We start from the raw sequence: 20,343 nt of genomic DNA, 5'->3' as shown, positions 1-20,343 counted from the left end.
TATTGTATCCTTTTGGTCTGTTTCACAATCAGAATTAGACTGTGTGACTTTGGTAAAGATCAGATCACATTTCATGACCAATCTTTGCAGAAAACCAGGAAATTGCAGACAGTGACATTACTTTGCCTTGTAATTGTATTTACACCTAGTTGATGTGAATAACATAAGACAGATAGTATGGCAATTCAAAGCAATTTTAATGAGAAATAACTTCCAAGAACATAACCCTTGCCTAAAATAATAATTGTACTACAATTTTTTTTTTAAATGTATCCAGCATGTTTTTATCACACAATATTTACATTTTAAATTATTCTAAAATTGCTACACAGCTATGACATCTCTTTTGGCTTGCTTACTCATTTATTTCAATTATTTGTATAAAACTTGAAATAAACAATGATTAAAAAACTGTTTCATCTGGATTTATGGGTATGTTCATTGGGTGAAGAACACCTGGTGAAGTTTGGAGGATCCAAGTTTGTCCAACAGGTGGCGGTGTAGAAGTAATAATACAGGACAGAGGTGCCTAGATCAACACGTATGTCTGTGAAAACCTGTTTTAAATGACAAATTATCTTTTCATTTCGCCTCACGCGACTTATTGATTATAAAATTACACTGCCATTCAGTGTTACACAAACTATGGTTGAGCTGCCTTTGTAAGCTGTGTTTTTATTGTTAACAAGCTTTGTAGCACAACTACCTTCAGTTACAGGACATGGAAGTTGTACATACCAAAAATACATAAATTGAAGTCACACATACTGTATCACAAAAATTTACATGACTTGAGGTGCAGGAGCATCCACTGTATTTTTGTTTGGGCCTATTAATTCCTAGTATGAGTGAAAATCTTTCTGAAAACACTCAATTTCTGTGTATAAGCTATTACATAAAAAAAACCCATGTGCTGCAGGGGCCTGAAGCCAATTTCAGTTGACATTGGGCAAGAGGTGGGATACATCCTGGACAAGTCATCAGTCCATCACAGGGCTGACACACAGACAGACAACCACCAACATTCACACATACAGGCAATTTAGAGTCACCAGTTAACCTAACCTGCATGTCTTTGGGCCTAGTTTGACTGACAACTCCAACTTGACCATAGCAGTGCATGTGTGTTTTTTGTTTACTTGTCAGCCCTATGACAGACTGGTGACCTGTCCAGGGTGTACCCCGCATCTTGCCCAATGTCAGCTGCGACAGGTTCCAGCCACCCGCGACTCTGTTCATGGATGGCTGGAAGATTGGAGGGGCAACCCCTAGTGATGCACAACATCCCACTTTCTCATAATGTTCACATATAGCTTTTATGATATCTGGCCCTGCTTAGAATGTTTCATCCCTCAATTGTATTTAGAGCTGTAGAAATTACTTGATTAGCTGGTTATTCAAAGTAGTCAATTTTATAATTGACAAATTCTCTGGATCCAGCTTAATGTTTCAGATTATCTGCACTTCTCTCTTTTAAATAGTGGTAAATAGATCTTTGGATTCTGAACTGCTTGTCAGAAAAAACAAGATGTGAACAGATCAGGTTGGACTTTACACAACCAGATGGGCAACTATCTTCTGATGCCTTATAGACAAAATGAATAATTGATAGCTGAGAAAATAGTCAATAATGAATCATCATAATTATTTGCAGCACTATCTGTATTCATTTGCATACTGCATTTCATTCACACAGTATAGCGAATGTGCAGGTGCTACACCTGCACCAAAAACATCTCCTCCTCATCCTCCTCAAGATCCAAACAAGGTGTCCTTATTGGTGTGGATATTGGAAAGGGCTGAGGATCTGCAGTGGATGGGCCAACATCAACATCCCTGCAGGACACAGTTGTCTGTACAGCTGTAACAAAATTTCATTTTTTATGAAACCTAAGTCTTATAATGCAGAAAATGTGCAGCAATTACATTAGAAATACAACTACATAAGGGTGCTACTGTAAATTGTCAATTGTTCATAATGTATGAGTCTACAAACCTGTACTTCTGATGTGAGGCTGAAGAGTCCTTAAAGGCAATTGCGTCAGGGAAGCAACCTCACTTCTGGCGGCCTGTGTCCAGCAAAACAGTTAGTTTATTTTTGCTAAATATGGAGGAAGAGACTGAACACAACATCTGACTTTTGAGTGCAACCTGTGTTGTGACATATCAAAAGCTTATACATTCTGTAAAGTTCCCAATGCAGAAAAGCAACAGTTCCCAAGTTAAACTTAGTATTGTTTAGAATGCAATGCAATAGGAGATCACCTGCTGCTGTGGTGATTGAGATGGTGGACTAAAAACAGGCAATCGGCTCAAAACATCTTTGAAGAAGTTGTTCTGAGCCTCCTGCATCTCCTTCCACATTGCCATTTGCATGGACCATTGCTGCCTCTCATACTCCCTCGCCTCTCTCCGAACCCGGTCCTCATATTCCCTCTGCTCCTGGATACGGACAGCCTCTCTTTCATTAAAGTCTCTATCCATGTCGGCCAAAAGCCTGCGCAGCTCCTCATAAGTCTGCTGATGCCTGGACTTTCTTTTTGGTAGTTTCCTTAACAGGGGGCCACAAGGAAATTCTGTTGAAAATAAACAACACACAACAGTGACTTCTGAACATTCATTCCAGTAGTGGATCCTCATCTGGAGTCTTATACAGTGGAGCCTCGGTTTTCGTGATTAATGCGTTCGAAAAAGTCCGACGAAAACAGAATGTACGAAAACTGAAGCAATATTTCCCATAAGAAATAATGTAAATCCAATTAATCTGTTCCAGACATCCAAAAATATTAACAAAAAATAAATTTGTTGGCATATGGAAGACAGCAAGGAGGGGAGAGGGAGGAGGAGAGTTTATTGTTTGGAAGGGGAATCCCCCTACATAAGGATTTCATGTATCAAGGCCCTATCCGGGGTTACTTCCCTTCACTCATTTCACTTCGGGAAATGAGTGGCCGAGTCACGTGGGCAGGCGGACAAGTTTGGTACGGACTAATGACACTGACCCGACCAATCAACTGTATGAAAACCGAGTGGATGTACGAAAACTGGGACAAAATTTTGACAAAAAAAAGTCGTTGAAAACCAAATCGCACGAAAAATAGGGCATACGAAAACTGAGGTTCCACTGTATTTTTTTCCTCAAATTATACATATATGCCTCATTAAATTAAACTACAATTATTTCAAACTATCTTCTAGATGACGTTGTCCTGTTGGCCCCATCAAACCAGGACCTCCAGCGTGCACTGGGGCGGTTTGCAGCCGAGTGTGAAGCGGCTGGGATGAGAATCAGCACCTCCAAATCCGAGGCCATGGTTCTCAGCCGGAAAAGGGTGGCTTGTTCCCTTCAGGTTGGTGGAGAGTTCCTGCCTCAAGTGGAGGAGTTCAAGTATCTTGGGGTCTTGTTCACGAGTGAGGGAAGGATGAAACGGGAGATTGACAGGCAGATCGGTGCAGCTTCTGCAGTAATGCGGTCGATGTACCGGTCCGTCGTGGTGAAGAAGGAGCTGAGCTTTAAGGCGAAGCTCTCGATTTACTGGTCAATCTACGTTCCGACTCTCACCTATGGTCATGAACTTTGGGTCATGACCGAAAGGGCAAGATCCCGGATACAAGCGGCTGAAATGAGCTTCCTCTGCAGGGTGGCCGGGCGCACCCTTAGAGATATGAGTCTCATTTTACATTTTTACAAGCATTCATATTTATATAAAACCATCAACAACAGACACTTCCTGGAGCTGGAGGAGGAGCTGGAGGAAGTGTCTGGAGAGAGGGAGGTCTGGGCATCTTTGCTTAGACTGCTGCCCCCGCGACCCGGCCCCGGATAAGCGGAAGAAAATGGATGGATGGATGGATATCTTCTATGTGTACCTGACCAAAGCAACTTTTCAAATATTTAAAAGTCTCTTTCATGATACTAGAATTTTTAAAATACCTTAGACTGATATTCTACATTTTATGAATTCCAAAAGGCACTGAATACCAAGAATGGCCCATTAGCAAACAAGCTGACTACCTGACAACCACTCTTTCATGCTAATTTTAACTATGGCAATAACACTACCACAAAGACATTAGAACTCACCTGGGCGACTTTCTTCTTGTTCCTCTGGGACCATGTTGCTTGTGGATTCTGATCCTGAAATGGCACCATCCCTGTAGTCCACATTAGATGGTCCTGTAATGGCACTGTCCGTGTAGTCTACATTAGATGATCCCAAAATGGTGGCATCCTTGCAGTCCACATTAGATGATCCCGAAATGGCACCATCCTTGTAGTCCACATCAGATGAGTCCCTGTTGTCCTCCAACTTTGGTTCCAAATTACTCAGCAATGCCACTGAATTTGTTGGATGGCTGCTTCCCCAAATTGCTTCACACAACTCAAAGTACTGCCAATGCAGTCTCTCATTGCCACTCTTTCTGTGGCGGTCTTTTATACTGAGATAGTTTTTCCGCAGATTTTTCAGTTTGCTAATGATTTGGGCCTTGCGTCGCTGCACACCTCGCTTCTGCAGGATAGTGGTCATGTTGTCATACACAACTGCATCCCTTGCTGTTCCATTAAACTGCCTCAAGATCTCATCCTTAGCACGAAGAGAGAGCAGTTCCCTGATCTCAGCATCAGACCAATTTCCAGACATTTTTGTGTTTGCTTTTGCTCAAGAGTTGAACAAGACAATTATATACTGCAGTCACACTGGCAGATTCAGAATAATCTCTGGGATTACGTTGCAGTATTTTTTGGGTAGGCCCACTATACATAACATCCCATCCACATTATAATCTTGTGCGTGCCTTCCATTAATGCGACTGCATGTAGTTCAGGCTTGTGCCCTGTAAATCCAAGTAAAAAAAAGAACTTTTTGAAAAAGCAGTGTTGAAAGTGATATGTAAATGTGCAGTCATTTGACAAGTGTTGAAAAGGTGTCTCTGAACACGTATGCATGGACAGTGCTTACAACAAAATTGTATGTGACAGTCACCTGCCATTGTATCAGCAACTGAAAAATACAGAGTGTTGTTTTTCAAACTAAAGCAATGCCAAAGCGGCATACTGCTGAAAAACTGGTGAATGTGCTTTACACCACCATGGAACACTGGGGACTTAGCCAGAATTCAGACAGATCCGGTAAAAACACAGCTCCTTGCTGTGTTTAATCCAAGGGGCTGTGTTGATGGGGGTGGGGGAACAATATTACTGCTCAGGCTGTGTACATAAGCTATGTACACATATTGTACATACTATGTACAGTATGTGTGTATACATCACCTATTTAGGCACCAGCACCATTTTAAAACTATCGTTTTAGCACAGGTCTCAGAAAAACCTAAGCAATACCAAACCCTAGGTGCTATGCAAAACAAGTCATTACAAAAAAGGTGATTCTGAGTGGCTTCATGAAACACTGAAACCCAATGACAAAGTGCATTTTGCATAAAATGACCTCAAAGATAATAGTGGAGAATAAGCTTAAGTGAGCCAACTGAATCTTCTTAAGACTTTAAAATAGTTTTTGTTGTGTTTAGGCAACAAGTAGTTGTAAAGCTTTGGTCTTAGCCAAGTAAGATGAAGACACCCTTCTAGCTACAGAAAACCAAGTGTGCAAGCTCATTCACCCCTTCCCCTCTCCACACTTTTTTTTTTTTTTTGCAATTTCAGTTTCAAGCATGTTCCTTTTTCAGTCATAATAGTTTCCGTCAAACCTGTCTCTTTTTTTTTACTTCATGCAGCTGTATACAATAAATATGAATATGCTATGGAAACACCCACACTCTCTACTCTGATCTGTAGTGAAACACCTAAAACTCTATCTCTCAAACAGAAAAAAAATTAAAAGTATCTTCACACAACATTGGTCACATAGCTAGATATAAACATTTAAATGCCTTTCTTTCTATCTAACTATTGATCTATCACACCAACTTGACAGAGCAAGTCATGTGACAATTATCAATAAACACCCCTGGCAAAATATCATTTGCTAATTGTCCATTGTCTGCCCTGTAAATTTATGTTAAACAGATACATATTTTCTATCCAATCTCTATTTGTGGTTCACTGGAGTGAACAAGTGCTTTTTAGCCTCTACTTCTACTTCAGTTATTAAATTTCCTATAACGCTAAAACCCCAAAAAAACCACAAGACAACTGATGAAAGCAGCGACGAGTAAAATTTGTAGAATACTTTTTATGAGATAGTTTCATTATTCTGCACCCCTAAGCCACAGCGACAGTCAGTATGAACTCAACTCTACTGCAGTCCTCTTGTCTGGTTTCTCGCCAGCGCGGAGGAAAAAGTAGTTCCAACATCGTGCTGGAGGGACAACACTGTAGGCTACTGAGTTTTTCAGAGGCCTTGAAGATTTAAGGAAAAAGGGGAAATGTTTAAGTACATTATAGTGCCATGGTTGTACAGGCTACTTAGTGTGCACTTGGCACCGCCACATTTTAGCAATGCCGAGCTGTGACAGCTGACAATAATACCCGTTACTAGCCCTGAACACATCTGTAGACAAACTGAGTTGTCTTGTGATGGAGAACACTTTTGTGAAATACTTTAACCATTTTCTGAATTCTTGCTTTTCATTATCCAGGCCTATTAACATCCCATAATACCTTTTCCTTGAATAACACAAAAAGAAATAAGGTTTTGTAACACATGAACATAAGATGTAACTTACTTCCCATTGTTTTTTCCAAGTTACTGCCATCCTTTTATAAGTGTATTCTAGCTTTTATGATATTGTGTATTAGTTATCAAAATACTAACGTTACACTAGTGTTATAATCGAGGCCACGCAGTGTTATCATATACGTGCCTTAATGGGGCTTTCAACGGACACTTACAAGTTTAAGAGATAGTTAGCGATGTCTCCGTGCGTTTGTAGATTTTTTTTCTTCCTTTAATTTTCTCCACTTTATGAAGCAATAAGATATGTTTATCCTTGTTTTTACTCGCAGACGATCGCTTTCCTTTCTTGCTCTAAGACCGTCAGATCGACGCACTGATTTCGATTTTTTAAACACTGGGCCTGTTGTCTCATTAATATCAGAGGCGTGTGTTGTTTTCGCTCGTTGTTTTACCATGAAGAAAATTAATCCTCTTTCGCATTTTCTTTATATAAAGCTAATGTGCATGCTAACGACAAGTTAGTCAACAGCTAGCTTCTTTTCAAATGTCCGTCTGATTTCCGCCAACAGCAAAAACACATCCGGTCTGAACCCTTCAGAATAAAAGCATAGTCTCAAAAATATACGGTCGAAAAACTTTAGTTCAGTTTCACAAACTATATGTCAAATACTCATTATAGTCTGTACCTCATTCAAAACATTCAATAGGGCATACAAGAGGTGAAATGAAATGAAAAAAATGTGGCACGACACAAAACCACAAATAGAACAAACGACAAATTAAAAAAAGAAGACAAAGTGCTGCAAAAGTAAATAGATACACATAATATAAATAAAGCAATAAAAAGCGATTTGATTATATGACTTAAAGGTGTAGTTTGTAAAATTTAGTGGCATCTCATGGTGAGGTTGCAAATTACAACTATCTGTATACCCCCCGAACCTTCTGTACAATCGAGAGAGCTGGAAGGTGCCATGTCGCTATCTTTAATATCGAGTAGCAATATGTCAACCTAGGAGGTACTTTACATAGCTAGCTATATATTTAGAAATTTTACTCATCTAATTAGTGAATGAAACTAGGACCCATGGAAACACTTGTCTCTCCTCAACGATTTCCACCTGGGAAAGGCCACACCAATATTTGTCCTTGTTTTGTGTTGTCCCGATTTCGTTTTGCTTCTTCATGTCTTTGCTCTTTGGGGACGAGAATTCACGCTCACTTTCTTTTTCTTGTGGTAAATTGTAAGTATGATCCCCCATCCAAACTTCCAGTAAATTCACGCTCACTTTCTTGTTCTTGTGGTTAAATTGTTAGTATGATCCCCCATCCAAACTTCCAGTGACACCTATTCTTCCAGATGCTACTTCAACATGAAAAAACGAAAGTTCCTATAAACGCAAGGTTTAGTTTGTCCGTTCAGGGCTACTGTAGGAACATGGCGGCCTCCATGAAAGGCGACCCCCGCCCGAATCATTATCAATACCGAGTATGGTAAGTTCGGGCTTGGTAACTTCGAACTTGGGAGTCCAAACTCCAGAGCACGGGAAGACGCAATAATCTCTTCTTCTTCTTTTAGGTTAAATGGCGGGCTACAGACCAACTTAAAAGGTGTATGCCAAGGCACTACTCTCAATGTGCAATTGGAACACTAGCGTGCTTGCTAACTGCTCTGAACTACACGTAGCTGCCTGCTAGTTAGCTTGGCACGCTAGTGGGTACTGACATCTCCTAAAACCCCTAATAAAATGTCCAAATTGGCAGCATTTGGATAGAGTACCTGTATATTTTCGTTCTACGTTGATACTTTCTTGTCTGAAAATATCAAAACTTAGCATAAGTGGCATAATACCAGTCCTGGGACGAAAATTTGAACAGCTTTGAGCTTGAATCAAAATCTCTGTTAACACGGATTGTTGACACGCACTGCATTCTGGAATAATTGGTTGCACCAAGTCCACAGAAATCTGCTTTCGTCCATGCCTCAAAAGCATCCTCGATAAAATGCTAGACACATTTGATTTCAGAAAGAAACGGCAGCAAACTAGATATGGATTTACCAAATTTTGTACTTTTCAGTGTAAAATGTAACAATAAAACTGTACTGTGTACTGAAACCAGTTATTTTTGTCATAAATATGAAATTCTGTCTTCTAAATTGTGTAGGTTAACATTCATTATTGAGATAAAATATGGCTAGCAAGCCTTTAAATTATATATAACAGAAAAAACTGAGTTTTCATTTTAGCAGATTTCTTAAAGTATTAATATCAAGATGTGTCCAATAGGCTATATTCCACAGTAAAATAATATGCAGGATAAGTGCACTGTTACAATGCCGGCTACTTGGCATATATGATTTTTTTTGGACAGTGGCCTTTATTTCTCTTTCATGGATTTAGAGAATCCAAATAAAATTCAGCAACCACTGTCTTTTGTAGGGCATTGTGTCTAGAACATGCTTGCATCATTTCTTGTTGCTATCCTACTTGAATTTTGTGTAGGAAAGATAGACCCATCTGCAATTAACTTAAAGAATCCAAATACACTAAATAGCTTATACTGAAGAAAATGCATTCCATAAAAGTATAGCCTATATGTAACTGTGTCTACAAAGAGTATAAGAAACTTATTGCTGTAACCTAATGACCTGATAGCGCCAAATGGCACTATCGATATCACACTACAACTATCACACTAACACTAGCCTCTTAATTCATTTACTATTACTATTATACAGTTAATCAAATTACCACAGTACCAAATTGAGCAACTGACATGCAGTAAGAATGGGGCTTCTTGGGCCTTTGGAGATCAATACAATTTTATTTGGATAGCGCCAAATCACAATAAAAGTCATCTGAGGACACTTTACAAAGAAAGGTCTAGGCCTTACTATTATTTTAAATATTTTATTATTATTTAGGAAACCCCAACAACTCCCCCTTGAGCAAACACTTAGCAACAGTGGGGAGAAAAAAACTCCTTTTTAACGGAAGAAACCTCTGACAGACCCTGGCTTTTGGTGGGCAGCCTTCTGCCTCGGCTGCTTAAGGTGAATGGACAGAGGAGAGAGAAAAGAAACGAAAAGTAACAATACACAACAAACAAACACTGGGTGGGTCCTGTAGGCAATTGCCCACTTTTGCTTGTTAGTCCAGCCTTGCTTATACCTCTCTGCTGCATGAAATGCATTGACATTTATTTTGACAACATCAAGAAATAAGCGTTTTATTTCAAAAGCTATTGACAATGCGTTAAAACGCTAACAAACTAGGGAATGTTTTTAATATTGATAGGCTACATTTTGGAGACATTCAATTGTATAGATTTCTGTGATACTGCAGTCTATTAAAATCCATTAATGGTAGCGATAATGTCCGTTAAGTAGAGATAAACCTTCGATTTATCTACGCGACTCCGCACAGTGCCTCCTGACTCCCGCAGCATCTCTCTGTGCGGGACCAACGTGTCACTGTGCTCGGCGGAGGGATACAACGACCAATGCCATCGTGGTGCTGAGGCTTTTGCAAAGCAAAAATGTCTGCCTAAGGGAAACTCGTAACTGATCATATATAGAGGATATATTCCCAGGTATTACCGTTTAAACTCACATTCGCTATTTTGAGGCGTGTTGCAAGAAAGCGGGCCTTTACCAGATCGCCCTAGTCGGGATTATAATCGGAAATAAGGTAATAAAAAAAAAAAATCTGTGGGACTTTGCCAAAAGGTTTCGGACCCGTGAAAGAAGTTGGGAGTTGAGGAAGACCATCTTTGCGTTTTGTATTCAGGAGATGGGGATTGAGATTTGCAGTGTTTGTTTGGCTGTGTTACATATCTTGAACTACTATGTGATTTATGTTTAGTTGTTAGGACGGCATGGTCTTCTGTGTAACAAACGTCTCCACGGATTAAAATCGCAGTTGCAGTTTGCTAGCCATTTTCAATCCATATGAACCAGCAACCGCAGCTAGCGTTAGCCAGCTAGCTAAGTGACGGTAGATGTCTGAGCTAACAGCAGACCTTAACCACTATCGGAAAATGTGTCACATAAATCGCTGACATTAACAGGACCAATGAAAGCCCAGTCAGTGAGTTAGGTAAATGTCTTAGCGGTGGCATGTCGTGTTATTAAAGAGAAACATTGTTAGCGCAATAATGCGATGCTGCAGGTCCCTAGAGCGTTCCCACTAACGGCGTTATCTCCTTTTAATTAATGCAGTCTCAGAAAATACCTGTCTGAATAAAGATTATTACATCACTTGATCAATTATAACATGACCGCACTGTCATTGTTTGTATATGATGCAGTGCCAGAGTCAACTTTACTTCACCGTGGTGGTCTTTATTGTGCATCCATAACAAATAACTCACGCAGTCATTTCCTGTGGCACAACGGGTATTCTTAAATAAACCAGCAACGATGTGAGCTGATGGGCTGTGTTTTCTGCAGGTTTCTAGATCGCCAGGATGAATCCTCAGCAGCGGATTGCCGCTCTTGGAACAGACAAGGAATTAAGTGACCTGCTGGATTTTAGCGCGGTATGATGGACACTATTACGTTTTTGTGCCATGCAGCTTTGAGGGATGAGAGATACGAGGACCAAATAGGCTAAAGCATGATTAACAGATCACTTGATTTGAGTGTTGACAAGCAATCCTTGATTTTTGAAAATCATGAGCAGCTTTCGGGATAATTGTAGCTGATCATATGAATGGTTGCATTTACACAGTTGAATCTTTGCTATAATTGTAGGTGTATGTCCATATTCTTCCTTTCAGATGTTCTCTCCACCTGTAAGTGGAGGGAAAAACAGGCCCACAACACTTGGAAGCAGTCAGTTCAGTGCATCAGGTAGGATCTGATCCCTCAAATCTATTTCAGTAAACCCTCTAATATGTAGTCTCTCTGTCTCTGCTTGCATGACCCAGAGATCTACAGACTAAAATAAGTTGTTTATTGACCTCTAATTTTGGTTAAATGGTTTTTGGTTTATTTATAAATGGAGGCTGAAGGAAAGGGTCTTAATTTCCAGTCTTGCATGCGATTCTTTCCATCTTGTGTGATGCTTGTGTTCACATCTGGTGCTTGAAACATGAGCTCTCCACCCGGAATTGTAGTGCAGTGCTGTAGTAAAGATGTAGTACAAAGCATGTTTTATGCCATGGACTTGTAAATGTTTTTTCGGGTAATTATTTTAGTGTAATACAGTGAATGATATTCATGTTTTGCCAGGCAGATGCATAAATACGGTATAAATCAGGTGTGTTTTGGCTGCTGTTACCGAGGTGTGTTGTCAGTGTGCCAAGTTTTCACAGAAACAATACAGTATGTTCTTTTCAGGGCTTGATGAGAGGTGTGTTGGAGACAAATTTTGAATCAGCTTAGTTAACATATCTGAGTGATATGTTTGTCTGTTCTGTTTGTGAACACAAACAGAAGCCTATTATGAAATGGTGTTTAATGAAGTTGAGGCATCCTCTCACTGAGTTATTCTGTAGTGTTTTGTCTTTGTACATGTAGCAGTTTAGTAATTACTCAGTTCCTCTAACCCTCACACACACACACACACACACACACTGGAATGCCTTTTTCATATCTTATCTTTTTGCTTTTTTCTGCTTATCTCTGAGCACCTTTATTGTTTAACAAGTTCGTGGGTTGTTTAATTGTAATAACAAGAGTTCAGATTCCCCGCTTCTGAATTGTTTCCTAGCTATAAATGCTACATGACATTAATTCAAAGCACATCTATTGTCAGATGTGCTACTAGAGAAAGTCAACAATCAAGCATTATGTTTAGTGAAAGCATGTTTTGTGTGCATCCACAAAGCCTCATTGTGGTCCAGTTGTCTGTGAAATGAAGGCACACACTTAGTGGAATCTGAAGGAAAAGACAAGGAAACAAGAGCAGAGCTGTCACACATAAACTATGGAGTTGTGAGGAAGAATTTCAAAAAACCTAATCATTCAAGTGAGTAGAATGAAAAACAAATGACAAGCAAACTTTTGTCAAACTGATGTGAGTTTTTGAGAAAAGTTGCACCTTGCTGGTGAGGGTCCCACAAAGATGTTCGTGTTAGCACAGTAGCACCACTGACTGCAATCTCTAAAATTACTGTAGAGTGGAGTTGACTCTTTTTTAACCAGTGACAACAAAAAATGTCAACCACAGGATGTATTCTAAGCTTTTTTATTGGATTGTATTAGATTATACAGGTGTTTCTAATACATTGATAACTGAGTGTATATTTTCTTATCATGTATAATGAAAGCTAGGTTGTTGTGTCATATTTAAAACAGACTGATGATATGTAATGAAAATTTTCATTCTTGAAGGTTATAAAGGACAGTGTGCATGTCTTTTCAAAACCAAGCTGCGTCAACTTTATAGTGACTGTACTAGAATGACCGCTACGTGCGTGATCTTAAACATCGATGTCAGCCATGTATTATACCGAAAAGGCATTGGTATGGGGCTCGTGATTTAATGTAATAACAGCCACCTTTAGGCAGGGCCACACTGTGTGACTTGTAAAGTAGATCGGCATGTTGCTTTTTGTTTGGAACTGAAAAGAATTGGAAACTGTCAGAATAATTGTGTGTTACAGCCCAAGCTCACTGTCATGACCGCATGTTGTCTGGTGATCAGCTCTGTTCTTCAGAAATATAACAAAGTCTTAACGTGGGCTGTTGTTTTGTAACACTTCCAACTAAAATTCTAAACAAATATGAGCATAACTTTAGGAGAAATGATACATAGCCTAAGACAAGTTAATTGTTTCTAATATTTTAATTTCTTCTAAAGATGTTTGTTAGACAGGTACTATGATCTAATGTTAACAATTTCTTTGATTAAAATGGTCTGTTAAACTAAAGTATTTTTGACATTGCTCTGTATCTTTGTCACCGTTTAATAACCATATAATATCAACTGTCAGCCTATATATTGTTTATTATTTTGGTCAACTATTTGTAATGGCTGGGCTGGATATTGATACTCATCCTTTGATTCAGTTCAATTTTGGTTTCATTAATTTAATTTAGCTTCATAATGATTCACTTAGGGCAACACAGCGGTGTGGGAGTTAGCACTGTAACCTCACAGCAAGAAGGTTCTGGTTTGATGCCAGGCCAACCCGGTGCCTTTCTGTGGGGAGTTTACATGCTCTTCCTGTGCCTGCGTGGGATCTTTCCGGGTACTCCGGCTTCCTCCCACAGTCCAAAGACATGCAGCTTAGGTTGACTGTAGGAGTGAGTGTGTGTGGTTGTCTGTCTCTAAGTGTCAGTCCTGTGATAGGCTGGCGACCTGTCCAGGGTGTACCCTGCCTCTCGTCCAATATATGGCACACTATTGTAAACGCATTTCCTAGTTCTGTTGTTGTGGATCAAAGATCTATTTTCCTTGACAAATGCAAAACTGCTAAAACATGATATATCAATTTTTTGTTTGTTTTTTTGGTAAATGTGCAAAACAGTTAAGCAGGAGTAATAAAAAAAAAGCCTGCGCCACTAACAAGGGCGTTATCATTATGCATAATTTAAAAAATAAATGCTCCCCATATAGTAGTAGATGCTTCAAACCATACATCCACTTCAACAACTGAGCACAGACAGGACAAACTGATTCATCTGCATTGTTTGTGTTGACATCAGTCTGATATGTGCGGACAGCTGCTAGCTAGTGTTAGCTCCCCACAGGAACAGACCGAACATAGTGGAATCCACACACTGTTCACTCGACTTCCACTGCCTCACATCTCATAGCCAGAGATAATATCTCTTCAACAAAGCAAACCAAGAGCTCAGAGTCTTTTTCCGTTTGTCCTTCTTGTCGATGAGATCTAGGTCTGCTACATCCAGGCAGTCAGCTAACCACCTTCAGTCACGACAGTCCGTAAAGTGTGGCATGTTTATGGACTGTTATGACTCAACACGGCTATCATCTCTGTTGTTTTATAACTTAATATTTTTGTGTACATTGTAACAACTTGTTTTCCACAAAGCAGGCACACCATGCAGTCCAAACGGTATAACAGGTAGCCTCTGTATACACATAACATTTAGTGCAATTGTACGTTTACTGAGAAAAGGAGCAAATGGAAAGGTTGATCTTAGGATTTGAAGAGTCAATATCGAATCTCCCGAAGAAGACCTGCAGTTAATAGGCTCATTTCCTCACAGTTTGAAAGCTGGTGGACTTTCAGTGACTGTAATTGGCAGTCATTGGTAATTGATTAGTTTCGGGAGGCATTCATAAAAATCTGATAATTACATGTGAAATTTTATTTCTCGTATTCATATAAGATGGTTTACAAGATGGTTCATACATTTTGTTCTAAGGGAAACACTGATAAAAACAAACTGCATCACTATCAATTCTTACACATATCAGTGTCCTATGATTCTATGATTTGTTGTTTCTGTGTTGAAATGTGAACAAAAAGCTTTGACTTGTGGCTTGCGGTGATTGTTAGCCTCAAATGTCCGAATATATGCTGAATGGCAAATCAGATCTTGAGTATTGTCGCTTATGAAGATCCTGTTGTGGATTGATTAATTATTTATTCTAAATATGCACAGGGCATCAAAAGAGTGAAAGGCAAGTAATTTGTTAGTAATTTTTTAGCATTTTTATGGCTGATCTTGATCCCAAGTGGCAATAACTTGAGGAAACTGAATCACGCACCATGAATTTTTCCATCAGACAAGCACCTACATAAATTTGACTCTGGAGTGTATTATAATTTCAGGAGGTTAAATTTAGCCTGCATCTGCATGCATACATTTTGACATAAATACACTACTATTGAAAAGTGGTCACACTGCAACCTCAGGTAGATGTGGACTGGTGATCATTTAATTTTGACAAAGCTTAGCAAACTCCTCATATGAAAGATGAAGATGTCAAAATGAAGTGCTGCAGCTTAGAGTGTATCTGGCCCATAGGGGGTAATTCCCTCTTCCTATCAGCCTGCAGCGTGTGCTCCTGTGTCTCTGATCCTCAGTGCAGAGGAAGAGGTACCTATAAGTGATTGTGAACATAAGGCAAGTGACTGTGCAGACACAAGTGTGGAAATTGCAGGGAATGAGAGTTTGGATTATTGCATCTCAGCTGGGCATAGCCACATAATTGAGGCAGAGTGGGGCTGGCAGGACCCTTCAAAAGTGCGCCAAACAAAGATGGATGGGAAAATATAACCAGAGTGGCTCTAACAGAGACTCGTCATTTCTCCCTTCCAGCTGTGTTGATGATGCAAATTTGATGAAACCATTGACTCTTTAGTGGGGCAGTGGTTGACTGCTGCTAAATGGGGAATTTTCATTTAGTGGGTTGTAGTTCACTTGTTTGTTATAACCATCAGCTAGTGTTGTTTGGTTTGTTAGTCATTTGGATCCCCCTAAAACAAACAAACAAACAAACAAACTGCATATTTTATTACTGGCCACAGCTATGATGAACCCTGCTGCTGTTTGGTGGGTCATCCAAAGACCTGTCACAACACAGAGCCTGGGCTGCAGTCCAGTGTGGTGGGAGTCTCAGCCTGGTTACGAATGATTGAATTATTCATTGACAGACTTTTAAATATTCTTTATGACAATCTTATTTGAATCACCTTTTGTCTGTAAAATAAAGATAGTTTTAATGAATAAATGTAAACCAAATCCATTACAGGAAAGACAAACTTATGCATTGTTCTTCATCACATGAAGCAGCAACATCTAATGCTATTTGTGAAAATAGCAAAAATTAGTAAAATAAGGTTTGACAGTTTTGCTCCAAATGTCGGGTCAGTGTAATTTACACAGAGAAATGGAGGCCTGAGACGCCAGCCTTTACTTATCCCGTGTCCTCTTGAAAACTGTTTGGTTTTTCCCAACTGTTTGGTTGAGTTTTTACTTCATGTTCATTATTTGTATACATGTGTCTGATGCAGTCATTGGTTTGACCATTAGCTCTGCTCTCAGTTCATTTATACAAGAAACCGTTATACCCCACAGAGCCAAAAACCTACAACTCAACAAAGCAAGAGTGGGTGTTGGTTTGTTTAGTGTGTGAATGTGGTCTGTTGTGAGACATTGTGGCATAAATCTTATTTCATTTAGGCATATTATACATTCACCGACCACTTTATTAGTTACAACTATACAATTGCATGCACTTCAATGCAACACTTCCACTTCCATAAGTTTTTAGAGGTGTTCCTAATATTCTGATTCTCATATGTGTAGCTGGGGAGGACAGAAATATTGTATGTCATAGATGAAGCTGATGCCTGTGTCTGAATGTATTTATTGCTATTGAAAAGTCTCCTAATATCAGAAACATTAAATCACCAGTTAGGCTTCTGTCTTTATACAGTATTTGCTCACTTCTGTGTCTGAATTTTTTTTTTTGGTCAGTTCAAAGTTTGATTGTAATTGTGAATGCATAGTGCCTGGTTTATTCATTGGGTATTGTGAGCATTTTGTGTTTAAGTATCCAACTTTGTTGGGTCTTCTACTTAACAGTTTTCTATATTATCCAGAGCTCATTTGGTTTTATCAGTAATTTGACATGTTTTCCAGAGAAAACGATTATACATTTTTTCCGGACTATTGAACGCACCTGAATGTAAGCCGCACCCACTAAATTTAAAACGAAAAAACAGTTTGTACATAGCTGCAGGTGTACACATTGTAAGGAGATATTTCGACAGCCAGATCGATCGCCTTTAACTTGAAAGCTGCATCATATGCATTTCATCATGCGTTTTCCATGATGAGGGTGTGTGCATGAAGCGAAAAAAGTAGCGGCTTATAGTCCGGAAATTACGGTAGTTCTGGTCCTTGTGTTCATGTTCATACTGACTTTTTACAAACAAACCAAGAGGAGTAAATATGATGTAATACTGACTGACAGGTAACTCACCAAATGGACAGTTTATTGGATGTCATCCTGCATCATGAGTGCTACACAAACTTAAGTGTGGAAATCAAAGTCTTCTCACTAACAGTGAGCCATGCTGAACTCAGATGTTTATGTGTTTATTAATGTTTTCTGCTGACACAAAGACCTCATGAAAAATGTGATCATGAGCATTTTATTAGTATTAGTAGACTGCAGATTGACTACTTCTTATGAATAATGACAAACAAGAAAGCAAACCCAAACAAATCATACTACACAGGGAAATGAACCAGAGTTCTTTTTTTTTTTACTGAACTATTCATGTTTGGTGTGAAGGCACATTAGAATGGAGAAGATGTGACTAAACAATCTGAAATTTGTTTTTTCCTGCTGAGCAATGCTTCAGCCTTGTTGCATGATCTTACATCAGGAGTATTTCATTAAAGTCTCTGTGATCTTTGCATTTGTACAAAAACAGGCCTTAGTCTTTCTGTTGGATGGGTTTTTACTGAATTAGGTGCGTGAGGAGGGTGCAGCTGCTTATGAATGGCCCAGTAGAGACTCCAAGAAAGGCGCAGTCAGTTATGATAGCCAACAGCTGTGCTTACTCTGCTAGCCCTCCAGCACCACATTTTCACTACAAGTTTACAAGAAATTTTAAACTGTATAGGAAAACAATCATATCATTAAGACAATTTCATTCATCTTTGATTTTTCTTCTCATTCAATTTCCCAGAGACATTTCTCTTCATTGCCATACATAATGTATTTTGTAGAATATTGCAGAATGGCATTTCATGTGCAAAGCAAAGGTCACTCTTCTGAATCTTGTTTGTACACATGAGCTCTAAGAGTCATCTTTGTCTTAGCAGACATGATTTATATTGTGCCAAAGAAAAGTAAAGCTTCATTCAGCAGACCTAAAATCTTGTGCCCTGCGTCCTGACCTCTCAGCTGTACAAATGTTGGTGCATCTCTTATTTACAGTGGGCAGGCTTTAAAAATTCACGGCATCACATTTATAAGGACATTTAGGAATACAAGGTGTATCCACAGTATGGCTCATGCTGACATTGTTGATTATCTTTTCTTTTTTCTTTTTTTTTAAAGTTTTTTTTTTAATACGCCTGCGCTCTGCAAGTCCAATACTACAAACCCGTTTCATTGAAATTACAGCTTTAGTTTTCCAATTTAATTTAAATTGCAGTCTATTTATGTTTGTTCCTTTAACCTGTTGTGTCACTGAGTAATCTTACTGTGCTGACTGTTGGTGCAAGGAGCAGAGAAGGGCCCCTTGAGCTCTGGTATGAGATGGTAATCAGACAAGATGACAGCCAGTGGCCCAGTGAGCAAGCACTGACCATTATTGCCTTCTGTGTGTGAAAGGCCTCAGTTGGGGTACAATACGCCACACTGGTATTGACACATTAAAATTGGTCCCGTTTGCTCATAGTCACCAGTTGGTAACACAAGAATCGGAGTGATGAATGTGAATGATGACCCAGCTAATAATGAAAGTGCGACAGATTACCTATATGTTTTTTCCATTAAGCTACTGAAGAAGAGGAAATGAATCTGCTGTGTGTTAGAAGCAAAACATCATGTTTGTCAGGATGAAACCTAACTATAGCTCTGCCCACTGGAGCATGACTTCTGGTTAGAGAAATGTCATAGACTTTCTGGTTAAGTATATAATTAGATTTACAGCAAGAGACGTTTCTCACGAAACAAATTCATGGGCAGTATGGCAGTTGAAAATGTATGCATACTGTACTGTAAAATTTCCATCTGCAGATCTAATAATTTATCAAGTCAGGTGCTAGTTTCTTAAAACCATACCACATTTTCATCATTTTTGATTACAGTCCTGGTCTTTTTGTGCTGTGCAGATTCTACTTCTGCCTTTATTGTAGTTGTTTGTTTCAGTCATGTAAAACCTGCTCCTTAGATTGTATGCCCATCGCCAAACTTTGCTGTAGGGAGGCACCTTACATTTTAAGGTTAACAATATCTCTAATATTGAAAAGTTTATTGTTATTTTCTAAACATACACAGTTTGGTTAAATCAGATTTTTTTTTTTTAGCTTGAAAGTGAACAGACAGTATTATTGCAATTTACTGAGACAGATGAAATTACAACAGGGACAGTCAATAACTTGGAGAATGTTGAGGCTTTACCTGCTCTGCAATTATATTTTGTTTGTGGGGACTTTGGCTGCAAAAGAATATTGTTTCAAACAGCAAGAACAATTCCAGCATGAAAATGTCTTTTATGACTACATCAAATATATTAGATTGTAAAGATCAGATATTATATTTTTCAGCATATGCCAAATGGTCTAGCTTTACAGTTTGGTTGGAATAATTGATTTTATTTGTTTATCTGTTAGACTTCTGAAACACAGCAGTTTTTCTTAAATGAAAAATTAGATTTATTCAGTTTTAGAGCTCAGCTGTTTGGAAGTAGCCCCGCATACATCAATGCCAAATCATGGAGATGCAAGATCCTTTTTGGTACACTGAAGCATATTAAGGAATTTGGATCACATATCCAGCCCTATGCCTGCTTTCTTAATCTGTTATCTTTAGGTCACCTCTCTAGAATGCAAGTGAATATCAGGATTTAATTTTGGCTGCCAGTGGGTGATGCAGCTAACCTTTAATAATTATTTTTCATCTGTTAAAATTGTCTAATGTAGTTATTAATTCACAGTATTATAAAATCTTGAACAGCATTAGATACACATGTAAAAAAGAAAGAAAAGTAAAGTCATTTAATCCAGTCAATGAATCCTCTAAAGGTTTTGTCTACAATA

The 20,343-nt window shown here is 38.9% G+C and overlaps 2 protein-coding genes across 15 annotated transcripts in view; one reads left to right on the top strand and one right to left on the bottom strand.

Annotated features, from left to right (window-relative positions):
* Positions 1 to 254: 254 nt before the first annotated feature.
* On the bottom strand, positions 255 to 8,690 carry LOC109965972 (uncharacterized). Of its 7 annotated transcripts, none has more exons than XM_020610505.1 (6): positions 7,858 to 7,910; positions 6,254 to 6,358; positions 4,085 to 4,836; positions 2,266 to 2,576; positions 1,997 to 2,069; positions 255 to 1,861 (listed from the first exon to the last, which is right to left on the bottom strand). In XM_020610505.1, exons 3-6 carry the CDS (start codon positions 4,641 to 4,643, stop codon positions 1,716 to 1,718), a joined length of 1,089 nt encoding a protein of 362 aa, XP_020466161.1. In that variant the 5' UTR covers positions 4,644 to 4,836; positions 6,254 to 6,358; positions 7,858 to 7,910; the 3' UTR covers positions 255 to 1,715. The 7 variants fall into 7 exon arrangements, with proteins under 7 accessions (XP_020466161.1, XP_020466123.1, XP_020466142.1 ...); XM_020610467.1 differs by lacking the exon at positions 7,858 to 7,910 and adding an exon at positions 6,685 to 7,276; XM_020610486.1 differs by lacking the exon at positions 7,858 to 7,910 and adding an exon at positions 6,851 to 7,276.
* The window catches only part of tcf12 (transcription factor 12), a 79,865-nt gene continuing 67,453 nt past the window's right edge, over positions 7,932 to 20,343 (top strand). For 2 of the 8 annotated variants that reach the window (XM_020610406.1, XM_020610368.1), the window contains exons 1-3: positions 10,094 to 10,327; positions 11,089 to 11,177; positions 11,418 to 11,490. In XM_020610406.1, the coding sequence (XP_020466062.1) occupies positions 11,106 to 11,177; positions 11,418 to 11,490 (145 nt within the window). In that variant the 5' untranslated portion in view covers positions 10,094 to 10,327; positions 11,089 to 11,105. Of the gene's footprint in view, positions 8,130 to 10,092; positions 10,328 to 10,360; positions 10,736 to 11,088; positions 11,178 to 11,417; positions 11,491 to 20,343 lie in introns of those variants that run through there. The other 6 variants (XM_020610426.1, XM_020610416.1, XM_020610387.1 and 3 more) reach the window with 5 other exon arrangements.

The sequence above is a fragment of the Monopterus albus genome, unplaced genomic scaffold (assembly GCF_001952655.1).
Source record: "Monopterus albus unplaced genomic scaffold, M_albus_1.0 scaffold4.1, whole genome shotgun sequence".
NCBI classification, from domain to species: domain Eukaryota; kingdom Metazoa; phylum Chordata; class Actinopteri; order Synbranchiformes; family Synbranchidae; genus Monopterus; species Monopterus albus.
This window is presented reverse-complemented; position numbering and strand designations above follow the sequence as displayed.